This window comes from Xenopus laevis, chromosome 1L, assembly GCF_017654675.1.
Source record: "Xenopus laevis strain J_2021 chromosome 1L, Xenopus_laevis_v10.1, whole genome shotgun sequence".
Taxonomy (NCBI): Eukaryota; Metazoa; Chordata; class Amphibia; order Anura; family Pipidae; genus Xenopus; species Xenopus laevis.
In genome coordinates, this window is record NC_054371.1 from 188,934,323 (window position 1) to 188,949,490 (window position 15,168).

At 36.8% G+C, this 15,168-nt stretch overlaps 1 protein-coding gene across 3 annotated transcripts in view; it reads left to right on the top strand.

Annotated features, from left to right (window-relative positions):
• Window positions 1–449: 449 nt before the first annotated feature.
• pja2.L (praja ring finger 2, E3 ubiquitin protein ligase L homeolog) overlaps window positions 450–15,168 on the top strand; it is a 27,974-nt gene continuing 13,255 nt past the window's right edge. The window contains exons 1-5 of one of the 3 annotated variants that reach the window (XM_018264430.2): window positions 452–610; window positions 2,887–3,087; window positions 6,647–7,613; window positions 9,394–9,516; window positions 11,750–11,935. In XM_018264430.2, coding sequence (XP_018119919.1) covers window positions 2,889–3,087; window positions 6,647–7,613; window positions 9,394–9,516; window positions 11,750–11,935 — 1,475 coding nt within the window. In that variant the 5' untranslated portion in view covers window positions 452–610; window positions 2,887–2,888. Of the gene's footprint in view, window positions 611–2,886; window positions 3,088–6,646; window positions 7,614–9,393; window positions 9,517–11,749; window positions 11,936–15,168 lie in introns of all 3 variants that reach the window. The other 2 variants (XM_018264433.2, XM_018264438.2) reach the window with 2 other exon arrangements.

Below are 15,168 nucleotides of genomic sequence, written 5' to 3' on the forward strand. Positions count from 1 at the left end.
CCGGCACTGGATTAGGGTTTAAAAAAAAAATAATAATAATCACCCCTGAGGGCTGCCCCCAAAACCGTGCTGTCCTAAGCACAGGCCCTCGGGGCCTATACATAAATACGGCCCTGCCAGTGTCATAACTCCATACATCATTGTGCCCAACTCTGACGTCATCACGCCTGTTCCTACATCACTGCCCCACCCCAATGCTATCTGCCCTGCCCCCTATGTTCGGCTTTAGCCATCAGCCAAGGTGAAAACCCTATCTGTGGGTGAACAGCATGGCAGACAACCACCACAATAAAAAAATAGTTTTTTTACTCCCTTAACAAAAGAAGGAACTGCAAGCAAAGAACAAATAATTTGTGCTCGCACGCCTAAAGCCATCAGTACCCCTGCATATGCACTAATAACGCGCTCAACCCAAGCTTCAGTCCGCTTATATATGTGGTGTGACGTCACGTTCTCGCGAAGTGAGACTTGGGTCGTCTGGATCAGGTGTCCGGAAGGAGTCAAGGAGCTAGACCTTAACGACACTGCTAGGCTTTTAAACAGCGATCTGGACTGCGCGTTGTGTTTAGAAAATCGGGATTGTCCCGGGGGAAAAGCGGACTGCTGGGCGGTATGATAATAACCGCAAAAAGCCTTGCGCTAATGGTTTCTCTGTGTAACTGTGCCTTCACTTGTACATTGACTCCACTAATACTCGCCGGACTGTGGAACGCACAGAATATCTTAAAGGCGCACACATAATTCTGTGTTTGCTCACCCCCACCGTTCTGCTAATAGTTCTCAAGAATTTAGGATTTTTTTTGTCTTCTGTAAAAACCTTTCAACATGGTGCAATCTAAATAACCCTCCCCTGCTGTGGGTCAGACTAAACAATGATTCTTATGAGCCTATAGTTCATTCTGCCTTTAGTTTCATGCATATATATTGCTGTGCTACTCTGCAGTGGTTGTTCACCTTTAAATGAACTTTTAGTATGATGTAGAGAGGGATATTCTGACACAATTTGCATTTGGTTTTCATTTTTTATTATTTCTGCTTTTTGAGTTATTTGGATTTGTATTCAGCAGCTCTCTCCAGTTTGCAATTTCAGCCACCTGGTTGCTTAGGTTCAAATTACCCTAGCAACCATGCATGGATTTAAATAGGAGACCGGAATATGAATAGAAGAGGGGCTGAACAGAAGGATGAGTAATAAAAAGTAGCAATAACAATACATGTGTAGCCTTACAGGGCATTTGTTTTTAAGATGGGGTAACATACTAAAAGTTAATGTAAAGGTGAACCACCCTTTTAACAAAAAACTGTGTAGGTCTGGGATCTGATATTTGAAATGCTTGGGACCTGGAGTTGTCCAGATAGAGAGATTCTTTCCGGCGAGGTTTATAGTGACAACTGCATTGTATAAACCCCCCAAAAATGTGTAAACTTATTCAGAAGGGGGTTTATACTGCTAGGCAAGCTTAAGTTCAACAGCTTTTTGAAGGCCCAGAGTGTCCGTGACAATGTCTATATACTGTCTCTACATTTTCTGGATTCTGTTAACCCTTGAGCTACTGACTTTCAGTTGAGCTAAAAGCCTGCTACAGGTATGGAACCTGTTATCCAGGTTCCATACAACATGGCTGCTCGCACCGGGTGCTCCCTCCAAGTGCGGGTTGCGTATCACTAACTGGGGGCATTTTTAAAAAATACTATTATCCCCAACCTGAATGCGGCTCTATTAGCGTGCATCTTTGGTTAGGGATAACATTTTTACCCAACAGGTGCCCTACTACTAGAAAATCATTACAATAATCAATAGGCTGGTTTTGCCTCAATTAAGGATTAAAAATATCTTAGTTTTGATTAAGACCACTGGCTGCTTTCTTATTACAGAGAAAAAGGAAATCATTTGGAAAAAAAAATCTGCATTATTTGGATAAAATGGAGTCTATGGGAGACAAGGTCGGACTGGGCCCCAGTTCTTTTGAGCCTCGACGGGCCAGACCCGCTCCCTGCATTCCCTTTCCTTACCTCCCTCGCCGGAAAAAGGCAGAGAGGACTTTGTTGCTGGGGGGCTCGGCGCTGATGGGAGACGGCTTTCCCATTATTTTCAACTCTCTTGCTTTCCACTGACTGGTTACCAGGCAGTAACCAATTGGAGACTTGAGGGGGGGGGGCACATGGGACATAATGCTGAGGATCAATTACAAACTCACTGAACAGATATGTCCCATGTGGCCCCCCTTCAAGTCGCTGACTAACTCAGAGTTATAGAGCTGCAAAGCAGGAAGTAGTGTTCTGTTATGTTACACATCCAATCACTCCAGCCGTTATACATTACATTTTTGGATAACTATATTAGAAACATTTTTCATTTTGCACAACATTTTACCCAGTTTTTATTTTTACACTGAACTGTTCGGATTTCTTTAACTAGGAGTAGTCTGTGAAAGCAAATAAAAAGAACACTTCAGATGGGCCACCTGCTTCTAATGGCTTTTAACGCTTAGCACTTCATAATGAATATAACTATATATATATATATATATATATATATATATATATATATATATATATATATATATATATATATATATATATATTATATTATATAGTTAACTTTCTGTCTGTTGATGTATTGTACCTAATAATTCCCTAAGGCTTATTTACCATCTCAGACACTTTACCATCTCAGACACTTTGTAACCTTGTGAATGTAAAGCTTTATGCTCCCTTAAGAGTTATTTCTGTCCTACAAAGTTTTGTATTTTTGTTGAATTTTACATGTAGGGTTCTAAAATATTTTAATGGCATAGTGCTTTAAAAGTATATTTTTGGTACCTTACATGCTTGTAGTCAAGTACAATATTAGCTTGATTTATGCCTGATTTCCATTTTTTATAGTGATGGGTCAGGAAGTATGCAAATCAGCCTGGTCTAAGTCAGCTGGAAGCTCTCAGACCATCACTGGGCGGAGGTACGGAAGAAGGCATGCGTATGTGACCTTTCGGCCTTCTATAAAGAGCCCAAACAGAGCATCATGTCAGCAAATCAGAGAATGTGAAGGACTGGAACTTGATGATGTGCAGAAAGAAAAAGATTTAAGTGTGTGCTATGTTATTAATTCTTACTTTGACAAAATAGCAATGTTAGATCATTTTAGCATACAAGAGACAATACCTTAAACAAATCTTAGAGATTTGCAATAGAAAGCGCCCAACTTCGAGAGATAAATATTAGATTAGGGAAGCAGCACAAAATCATTTTTCTGTCCAGGGGAGGAAAAAATGACTGTTGCTCAAAAAGCAAGCTAATGATACAGGTATCTGACCAGTTATCCAGAATGCTCAGGACCTTGTGGATCTTAATACCATAAGTCTACTAGAAACAATTTAAACATTAAACAATCCCAATAGACTGGGTTTTGCTTCCAATAAGGATTACTTATATCTTCGTTTGGATCAAGTACAAGCTACTGTTTTATTATTACAGAGAAAAAGAGAATCATTTCTAAAAATTTGGATTATTTTGATAGAATGGAGTCTAGGGGAGGTGACCATTCCGTAATTCTGAGTTTTCTGGATAACAGGTTTCCGGATAATGGATCCTATCCTGTACTGCCAACCAGTGGCTCATTAGCAACATGTGGTTCACCAACATTGTTTGAATTCCTGGTTTAGAGGAAACTTTTGGTTGCCTAAAAAACAGCTGTACTGCCATAAAGAACCTTCTATATAGTGCCAGTCCACATAGAGGCTACCTAATCACAGTACTTACTTGGCACCCCAAGTTGCTCCCCAACTCTCTTTATATTTGAATGTGGCTCACCGTTAAAAAAAGGTTGGGGACCCCTGAGAGAAATGATTTGCCAGTAACAGACCTTTGTTGTTTCATTTTGCCTCCAAAATGGTGTACCAACTTGGACCCATCCAATTAAGATTAGGATTTTCCAGTCTGCACAATTGATATCTAAATAAACCATAACCTGGATGCAGTCAGGGAGGGCTCATACATGTGCCAGGAGGTTTCTAAGTTGATAGCAAAATTCATCAAATTGGAACTATATTTTTAGGACTTATTAGTAGGCCTTAGATATAGTTTTTAAACAGACATCATTTTTCTTCCTATACAGGTTTTCCTAAATAAAAGTAAAAATATAGATACTTCCATTAAAGGAGAAGGGAAGGCTAACATTAAGTAAACTTTAACAGAAAGGTCTATATAAATACGCCAGTAAACCCTCAAAGTAATGTTGCTCTGAGTCCTCTTTCAAAACTGTCAAAAGAAACACTGCATTTCTTTCCTTCTCTTGTGAACACATGGGCTTCTGTATCAGACTTCCTGTTTTCAACATAAACCTCCAGGTCTAGGGCTTGAGCATGCTCAGTTTGCTCCGTTCTCCCCCTCCCTCCCCCCCCGTAATCTGAGCCCAGAGCTATGAGTGTGCAGGGAGAGACTCAGGCAGGAAGTGTGGTCACACCAAGCTAATATGGCTGCTGTATCCTAAACAAACAGAGAGCTTCTAGAGTTGTTTACTGAGGTATGGTAAAGCATTCTGCAGAAAAAAAATTGTGTTATAGTTTGCACTATTGTGGCTAATCTATTTGCAATAAACTGCTTTAGTAGCTTTCCTTCTTTCAATAGAAGGTGCAAGTTTGGTGACTGTCAACTACTAATTACAAGTTTACTGTGACTTGCAGCGTACTGGACTTTATTCATTGCTTTTGTGATGCAGTAACTGCCAGAATTCAGTAGTGGTCATTTGGTTCTGGGCAATCTTATAGCCCAGAAAAAGAAGCAGAGCCACAGTTTATAGATTAAGGATTTGGATATTCAAGCTTTTCTGTTGCTTTCTGTTTTTTTTACCATTTTTCTATAATTGAAGTTTGCTGTACCTCTCGTTGTTTCAGTGTGGTAGCTCAGTAATCCAGGGTTCAGTCTTGGAACTGTTAAAAATTTGCTACATTGTCGGATACATTTCTCAACAGTATCTGTGGAATATTAACTATTATATACAAAGTAAGAGCTGCCTTTAAAGGGGTTGTTCATCTTTGAGTTAACTTTAAGTATGATGTAGAGAGTGATAATTTGAGACTATCCGCAATTGATTTTCATTTTTCATTATTTGTGGTTTTTGAGTGATTTAGCATTTAATTTAGCAGCTCTCCAAATTGAACTTCCAGCAATCTTGATGCTTGAGTCCAATTACTCTAGCAACCATGCATTGATTTGAATAAGAGACCGTAATATGAATAGGAGAGTCTAAATAGAAAGAGGCGTAATAAAAAGTAGCAATAACAACACATTTGTATCTTTACAGAGCATTTGTTTTTAGATGTGGTCAGTGACCCCTGTTTAAAAGCTGTGAAAAGACAGAAGAAAAGGGCAAATTATTACAAAAACATAAATAATAAAGATCAATTAAAAAGTTGCCTAGAAATGGCCATTCTATAACATACTAAAAGTTAACTTAAAGGTGAACCCCCCCTTTAATGATACTCTTATAACATTAGAACAGTTTACAGGCCCCCATCTGAACTGCTAAACACAAGAAGGTGAAAAACGAAAATTTTAAACTTCAATATTGGAAAAACTGGCAAAAATAAAAAGCAAATAAACAAAAATGTGTTATTTCTGGAGGACCGCAATAGAAAAAATTGAAAATTATAGAAAGTATTAAAGCTTAAAAACCCATGTAAGTAATGTGTTCATATTCTTTTCCATAGTTGTAATAATAATGTTAACTACATTTTGTTACATTTGTGTCATTTATGTTTCATAAATAATATACCCCCAGCTAATATTAACAAAGATATAAGGAAGTCTATCCAGCAGTCCTAAAGCTGTTGCTTTGCAACTCTCAACATTATTTCACAACCCGTAACACAGTTGTAATAAAGCATACGTTATAAGTAATACTATATTTCAGCTAAGATTTTCATGGATTGAAGACAAGGCATCTACAATTCTATACCATCAACTCCCAGCAGTCTCTGACTCAAAAATGGTTGTTCATAAATTGCTAAAAGCTGTTTTTCTCTGATAATGGAAGTCATCTTGGAATCCTATGGCAGCAGGGCAACAGTTTGCTCTAATACATTCATATTGCTACTCAAGGCTTTATGACTGTATAATTGTAGTCCTTTTGAATCCCAGCTGTGTAATTTCTCATCTGTTATCATAGAATACAGCAGTTTATACATTTTTCTATGTACAATGAGACGAAGTTTCAGTTAAATCATTAAATAAATTAAAAACTGCATTGCTCCCACAGATTAAGATTTTTTTGTAGATATTTTCCCCAGTCTTTTATATTTTGTTTTGACAAATTTTGGGAGCTCACTTTGCTGAGATTAATTTAGGCCAAACCGAAGGGAGCCTTGGGCAAGTCTCCAAATTTTCTTGTGTGTTTTTATTCTTGACAAATGATAAATACCTTGAATGAAAAAGGCAGGAAATGTGATGTAACTATTGACTGTACAGGATGATAATGGCAACTTTCCGCCATACTATGTGAGGAAGAGTAGCAGTGTTTTGAGGTGATGGACATTCTAGGTTTCTATACTGATTGACATTCTAGGTTTCTATACTGACAAATGTACCATTACAGTATTATTAGATGTTTTATGCACTGTTGAAAATGGGGCTATTTCTTTTTTTCTAGTTTCCATGGAAAGCTGTGATTCACCTCTGTACAACAATATTTTAATATCTGACTTGCAGCAAGACAACAAATTGAAAGCAATGGCTGATGTTACATCTTTAATTACAGAAGTAGAGGAACATGGATGTAGCCAGTCCATATGTAAAAAAAATAAGACTCTTACTAGGCATGTACCACATACATATCAAAATGGTATTTCTTTTTTAAATATTGACTCTTTTGAGCCAGACAGTAGCGATGGAGAGGAAAGCTGTCACATTACAGAGGATTTTATGTTGGCTGAGGGGACTAGCAAAATTGAAAAATCCTTAGAAAAAAAACTCTCTGAGTTTGATGAGATGGGGACATTTTATGAGATGGAGTCTGAGTTACAAAGTAAAAATCACGGTTGGGCAAAAGACAGATTATCAGAAATATGGCCTGTATCTTTATGCAAGAGTTCCCAAATTGATTTCGGGACCTCCCATGGCAAGTGGAATATGTCAATGAAATCAGAGGATGAAGCCACTGGAGTAGCATCACTGGGTATTTCTGAATTGCAGCCAAGGAAAAACAGGACTGATTTAACATCAAAATATTCTGTTGGATTTTATTCTGAAACTGCTTCTAATAGCACTACAATGGAGCAAGATAGTTTAGCTGAACCAGTTGTCCGACCAAAAGTTAGAAAGCAATGTACAACTTATTGCAATAATAATTCTACCCTACTGGATGAAGAAAAGGACAACTCAACAGTCCAAAGGAGCAATCGAGGAGCACTAGTCAAAGTAGAAAGTTCCTGCAGAGATGAAAGGAGTCGCCGGCATGTGGAAGTTGGTAGTGATGACGGAGCAAGAAAAAAAATCAAGAGCATTTGCAAGGAGCAAGATTATACAGACTGCCAAGTTGATAAACCTGCAGTGGATGATACATTTTGGGATGACTTTGAAGTCATGAAATTGTCTGACTCCATTAAGGACGACGAAAGGTAGGAAATTGGTAACATAGATGAATGATTTATAATTACATCTTAAATGTGAGATTCTGAGGTGGACACAGCACTTTATATTGGGCTGCATTTGCAGCATCGGGGAAGCCCATTTATTAAAGTCCAAATTGATCTCGTTATTTTCTAAAAATGACTCCGCCCAAATCCACACGGGTTTTTTCCCCTTATTTATCAACACATTTTCCCAACAATTTCCTTTGCAGGAAAAAACATGAAAAATTTCGATTGCACGCATTTTTCGGATTTTCAGCACGAAAACGTCTCATTTTACTAAACCCAGCGCAGATCAAGATGTCTTCAGGACTACTGCCATTGACTTATATACAACCTCGGCAGGTCTGCAATGCCGGATTTTTGGATTCGAGTATTGTATACTTATTATTATGTATACTTATTTTTTTTTATAGTGAAAAAAAACTTTTTTTTTTTTTTCCGGGTTTTTGGCATTTGGACTTTAATAAATAACCCCATTAGTGTGCCTGAAAGTAACGGTTACTATGCAGAGACAAAAGTAAAATTTGACCCAACCCTTTAAATCTTTGTAACCAGTAATGTCTTTATTTAGATTTTTTTAACTGCACTCGAATCAGTGGGGAAAAAAAAGCTAACTACTGAATTGTTCTATGGGGTTACAGTACTAAGTTTAGTTATCTTGTGAATTGCCGTGAATGTGTTTCTTGTAGCTGTTTTACATTCTGCCTTTGCAACAGAAAGCAAGCTGTTATGTGACATTGTGGTTGTGCTCCCTGTTTGGATCTTTGCCTGCTCTGGTTCGTGGAGGGGTCTTGCTTGAGCGAGGCTGTTTCTGTTTCTAAGAGATATAATGCACATACAATTCTATTTCTGCTTCAAAATGAATCAGGGCAGACATTTTTGTTTAATAGTGTCTTTTTAACTGGGAACCACACTATCAAAAAACCTAATTTCTAAAGGACAAATTACCATTTAAGAGGGTAGCGTGATAGCTTGCATTTACAAAGCTACACTTATTTGGGAACTAGAACTAATTATGCTTTACTCCTGAAGGAAGATATAAATAGTCAAACTATAAACCAGTCCAATATCCAACAGCAACTAATCAGATGCTTGCTTTCATTATACTAAAGCATTACTGGAACAGAGGACTGCTTTCGATAATGTCCCTTTAATTCTAAAATCAATACTAATTGGTATACAAAGGCAAATACTGGAAAAAAAAAGTGATTGTTTAATTGCTAGCAAAATAATGAAAGCTAATTTCACTTCATATTAAGGGGGTTATTTATCAAAGGTCGAATGTTTAGAGTTTTTTTTTTTATACCTCAAATAAACTCAAAACTGGAATGGTATCTTATTTAAGAAAAAACTAAAATGGAAAGACTTGATTCTGCGTGTTGCGAAACCCGAAAACTCAAATTTAATCGAGTTATCTGCAGGAAAAAACTCGGAAGTTTTTCTGGCAAATCTCGAACATCGTGCAGGCTATTGACATCTTCAAATGGTTCAAGGAACCTCTGCCATTGACTCCTGCATGATTTAGATGGTGTATTTTCGGATTCGATCAATTTCCAGGGTCGGGGTATAATAAATTTAAAAAAATTCAAGTTTTTTTTTAACCTGAAAATGTGAGTTTTGACCAAAAAAAACCTTGAAACTCAAATTTTCATAGAAAACACAACTCAACCCTTAATAAATAACCCCCTAAGTGTCCAAATAAAATGAATTTGGTTGAGTTGTATATTCAGTCAGTTTTATTTTTGGTATATTCGTCCTTTTCCAGCTCTGATTGCAGTGATGGAGAATGGTCTACATGCTTGCCTTCATATTTTTCTTCGGACAAAGACCATACCTCAAGTGACGAAAGCTGGGAAACACTGCCTGGGGATTTTTGTTTTCAAGTTGAGTATGTATTCTTAAATTATTTTTTTACATGAATTTTTCTGAAAAATTAAGTTTGAATACGGCTAAAAGCTAAACGCCAAACTGAACTGCAACAACCAGTAGTAATATAATTGCTAGACACCACCTGGATACTGCACTAAAAACATATTAATTTTCTTTAAATTTTTAAAGTGATTTATTTGTTCATTAGCTGGTGTAAATACACACTGCCATGTCCATGAAAAAAATCTTTAAAAGCAAAGAGGGCGAAATATGGGTGAAAGTGTTAAAACAAGTTATAGTAATGGAGTATTTAACTGTTACTGTTTGTTCCTGACACTGCCTGTGTTTTCTGTGGAATAGTGTGAAATTCTTTTGTGTTGTAAAGAGTATTTTCCATTGTTTCAACAGAATAGCTTCTACTTCTTTAAATGATAATAATCAAGGGAATCTCAAATAACACTGTGTATTGTTCTTGCCGCAGGGCTTGTTAAACTTTGTCTTAATGTTCCTTAAACCAAAATAAAATGCAAAACAAATTTTACGATTTACTCTATAGAGCAGTAACAGTGTTTTTGCTTTTGGATGCAAATGATCTCCTAAAATGTCCGTGTAGTTCCACACTTTAACTGTACCGTAATGTGATAAATAAGACCCAACGAGTACCATGATATTGCTATGAGAGATACTTCTCCATATTTAACTGATGGTACTGAGCACTGCAGATTGTAGGCTTCTTTCAAACTGTAAAGTATGATTGGTCTGACCACAAAACCTGTTTCTAAGCATTTCATTTCCAGTTCTTGGGATCATTACACTTTTACACATAGATGGGTTTTTGGAGGTTTTAGCTGTCCAAATGCCAAAACAGTATTTCTCGTATGCTGTAGATTTATAACGGTAGTTTTGAAATTGTAAATTTCTCTCAGTTAGTAAATATTACCAAGCACAATTCTTCCCAAATGCTATTATGACCTTGTGTGCAGTTTTTCTGGTTACAAAGCAGCCAATTTTTTTTTTTATCATGAACACCCCTCTGTGACTAGCTCTGGGGATTTATTTGGTTAGTAATTCAGATAAGTCTGCTTTATTTACTGTTCACAAATTCAATATATTTTAGCTCTATACTTCATAAGTTACAAAGAACATCTAAAGTGGCAATAATTAGATTACAATAACTGACCAGGTTGTTTATATAATTTGCCTTCCAGTTGTACATCAGTTTTTTTGTTACACTCCCACCCTTTAACTAGTACATAGAAGAGCAGAAACATAGTCCATACAGGGTCCATGAGGCAGTGAAGTCAGTCTTGACATCCTGGAATAAGGGAAAAAACGTCTGCCATAGTCCATGGAGCATACAATCATTGTATTTTTTTATAATACATGTATATTTCCCCAGTAATAAAAATGTTTCATGGTTCCTCTCTCTGTGACCAACAATAAATGGTACTTCTTTACAAACACTGGGCAAATTTTGGATCTCTGCATTAACCCATAGCAACCAATCATTGTTTAGTCTTTTTTTTCATAAATGAGATCTAGTGAGTATTAGCAATGGCATATTATTATTTTGTCAGTTCAGAAAAGAAGTAATGCCCCCACTTCACATCAGTAATACTTTAACTACATTATAATTACATTCAAAATTGAAAATGCTCATACATGCCCCTGAGTCTGTGATATACAGAGTTATGTAATGTCCACATATATGCTTCTGTGTATGTTACATAAAGGATTATGTAATTAAAAGCACTAAGTTTGCCCAATAACAGAAACCCATAGAAGCCAATAACATGTTCACTTTTAAACAGGTGACAAGTTAATTCTATCTGCTAACTAGATGTTATGGGTTAGAGCTCCTGGGCAAGCTTTTGTGCCTTTTATTACATAACCTTTATGTCACATACACAGAAGCATGTATGTGGACTTGATTAATAAATGCATGTTTCAGGGCTGCACTGATTGCATTTAAATTAAATGCAATTAGCGTAGCCCTTTTAGCTGGATTTTTAGTTATGTCCCTAAATTTTTATGTGAACTTGTAACCCTAGCGTGTGTCATACGTTCTTCTTAATTGCACAGTATTTCTGAACCCTTTATTATTTATGTATTTATTGTGAACATGTTTCAATAATTCAGAAATTTTGGCATGCTGCATTTGGAAGAAATTTCACCTAGTGCAGCTGCTTTAAATCACTTGATAAATGATTGTGAGTATTGCTAATATTTAAAATACACAATGCCCTTTTCAGGGAACAGATTTCTTTGGAAGATGGAGAAATTCCTTGGCTGCAGTACCATGAGGATATTGAAAGCAGCACTGATGAAGAAAACGAAATTGGCAACCAGTTTGCACACCCTGGATTTTTCATGTTAGATGGCAATAACAATTTGGAGGATGATTCAAGTATCAGCGAAGACTTGGAAGTTGAATGGAGGTAAGGTCCGCCGTTTTAAGAAAATCTTATCACCAAAAATTGTCACTGTTAAAGCACCAGTACAATTTTTTTTTTTTTAAAGGTTGATTTTTATTGAATTTTAACAACATAAAAAACATTTGAAGAAAATAAAGATAGGTAGAAGGAAAGAAAAAAGGGGGAAAGTAGAAAAAGAGGTACGGCTGACTATCACTGGTTAGTTTTTGTGGCTGGCGACTCGAGCCAAGGGTTCCAAATAGTCTCAAATTTCTTCGGGCATCCGCGTGCTAAGTAGGTGAGCTTGTACAGTTCCAGTTGCGATTTAATTAGTCCAATCCATCTATTCAGAGTCGGTGGCAAGGGGCCCATCCAGTGCAGTGCAACAACTTTTTTTGCGTAAAAGAAAAGCAACCTCATCAGGCATCTAGTGTTTACTCTAGGTATCACGGAGTCAAGGAGACCCAGAAGACAAGTAGCAGGGTTAAGTATCTGGTGAAGATCCAGTTCAGTAGCCATGAAGCTCACAATTGCCCTCCAATACCTAAATATCACTGGGCAATCCCACATTAAATGCATGAAATTAGCGACAGAGGCACCACATCGTGGACAGCTGGGTGAAGCTACTTTCCCCATCATAAATAGTTTCTGAGGGGTGAGGACCAGTACAATTTTAGATAGTAAATGGTCTCAGAAGAGAACAGTGCAAAAGGTTGGTCTGCTATTCAGAATATATTGCATTACAGTGATACTGTCATAAGTACCCTCCATTATTACTTAAGCTTTAATAGAGCTGCATTACTCTCTCTTTCTTATTTCCCCTACTTCCTTTTGCTGATGGTCATTCAACCGTTCTCTTAATGTGCTGAGGTTATGGATTCTGGGAATTCAATTTCCTCTGTTTTCTAGCAAAGACATGCACCACCCACCACGAAAAGCAGAATTCATCACTTCAACATTGAACAAGGTGAGGGGGTGCTGAATGACTGTCAGCCTATAAGGGGCGTAGAAATAGTCTATTAGATATGGAGGCCTGGGCATCAAAGGTGGGATTGTGCCCTAACCAAACACTAAACATCAAAATTGAAACTGAGCAGCAAAAATTTAAAATTCAAAAGCTTTCTCCAGATGCATGACTAAATGCTTGCCCTTCAAAATATACTACCCATTGATACTATGATGTCTCTTGTACCCCATTAGTAATAATTGAATTCTTCTAAACAGTAATGTACATTAATGCCGCTGAATAGATTAATTCTCAGCTGTGTACATTCATGAGTCTATGCTTTATACTCTGCTTTCATCCCTCACACTAATTATCTTTTTTTGTACAAGAAGGTGCTTTGAAATAAGTATATATACATAGTAACTCACAAATCCTTCTTAGTTAAGGAAAGGTACCAACACAGATTTGTACATAATTCATGCTGTTTTTCCCCACAGCTAACCTATCATTAGTATTATCAGCCATCACAGAGACGATATAAAAAATGCATGTCTAGACTGTTTATGAATAAATTAATAGTGAACCAAGGACAGACCATATATATGTGTATATATATATATATATGTGTGTGTCTATATATATATATATATATATATATATATATATATATATATATATATATATATATATATATATATATATATATATATATATATATATATATATATTTATTTTTTGAGTTATTTATTTCAGCCGGTTATCTCTCCTTTCAGGGTGATAATGTAACAGAGGCAGAATCTAAGTAAATAACTGTTTCAGTTGCTGTTTCTGCTCATCTCATCATAGAATGCATTAAGATTTGTCTGGCACAATCTATTGTACATAATACAATGCTGGCTCATACTTATGTACCCATACTTACCAATAGCCTCTCCAATAATATCCTTAATACCAAACTTTCTTATCCAGATGTCAAACTAAAAGGCCCAAAATTACTTACCTATGATCTCTCTTGTGAATAATGGCACTACCATGGCAATTTGCCATTTATGTGGTACAGTATTCTTTAAAGCAAACACAGAGCTAAATTCCTTTTCTACTCTTGGGTTAAATGCCATCAGCACTTGGAATTTTGAGGTGCAAGCCATCATAACTATAGAGTTTGAAACCCAACAAAAAATAAGTACATTGTCCTAGGAATCACAAAACTTTATTCCCACAATAAGAATATAGAAGCACATTATGTTTGAAAAGCCTCGCCTGCCTGCCTAAACATGCTTGCTTACTGTTAACCTGCTAATTACCTTTCATACTGCTACAAATCTCCATCCACAGCAGTAACTGTCTAAAGTCATTAAAATTCTGTTCAGTGAGCAGGAGACTCCTCTTAAAATTGCTGCAATTTGCTGCTCAATACCCTTAAACCTATGCACATATACAAACATATGGTAACATGGTATACCATTCACACCATCAAGAAGGACATGTTTACAGTATACAGCAAATTTGTATAAACCTCATAGACTGTTTAACTTAGTCTCCTTTAGTCAGCAACCCAGGGAACAGGGTCACATACACTGCCAGAACAGCAGTCAGAACTGAACAGAATCAAATGTCTGAAACAAGCTGGGGTTAGTATTAATTTTATATCGATTGATGCACAGATTGAATGAAGAAATGAACATGGAAATCATATCCCCCTAATTTTCTGAGTATTTTTTGTTATTGTACTTGAGTAACTAGTCCTTTAGACCAGTGTTGGACCTAAATATGCTAAATTTATTTGTCAAGCATACCAGATTCAAGATGGATTATAAGGTATACTTTCCCCTGTAGAGATCTGGCACAGTGATGACCAGTGTACAGTATGTGCTTGTAAACAGAGAGTGATCCTTCCCTCAGTCCATGGGTTTTTGCAAAGGGTACCCCAACACACAGTATCAAGTAACTTCAGCACAATGCCTTGTGGGGACCAGAGTTTGGAGTACCTCATTCTCAGATTTATGGTCTCCACGAGTGGTGGCTTTCCTAATGAATTGTGTGGTCTTCACAACAGATGCAAATCTGTTGGGCAGGGGAGCAGTGTTCGGATAAGAAATCAGGGTGTTCCTATAAACTGCAACCTCATGCATGTGATTCTGTTCTTAGTAAAAAGGATTGATTGTTCCAAAAATTACCATGAAACCCCCGAGGAACTGGGAGACTGTATAATTGTTCATGTGTTGTGACCAGTAGTAAATTACATCTGCCCATTATCGTTGCCTGAAAATGATCAAACTAGCACAGACTGTTGGAATTGTATTTCTTTTAT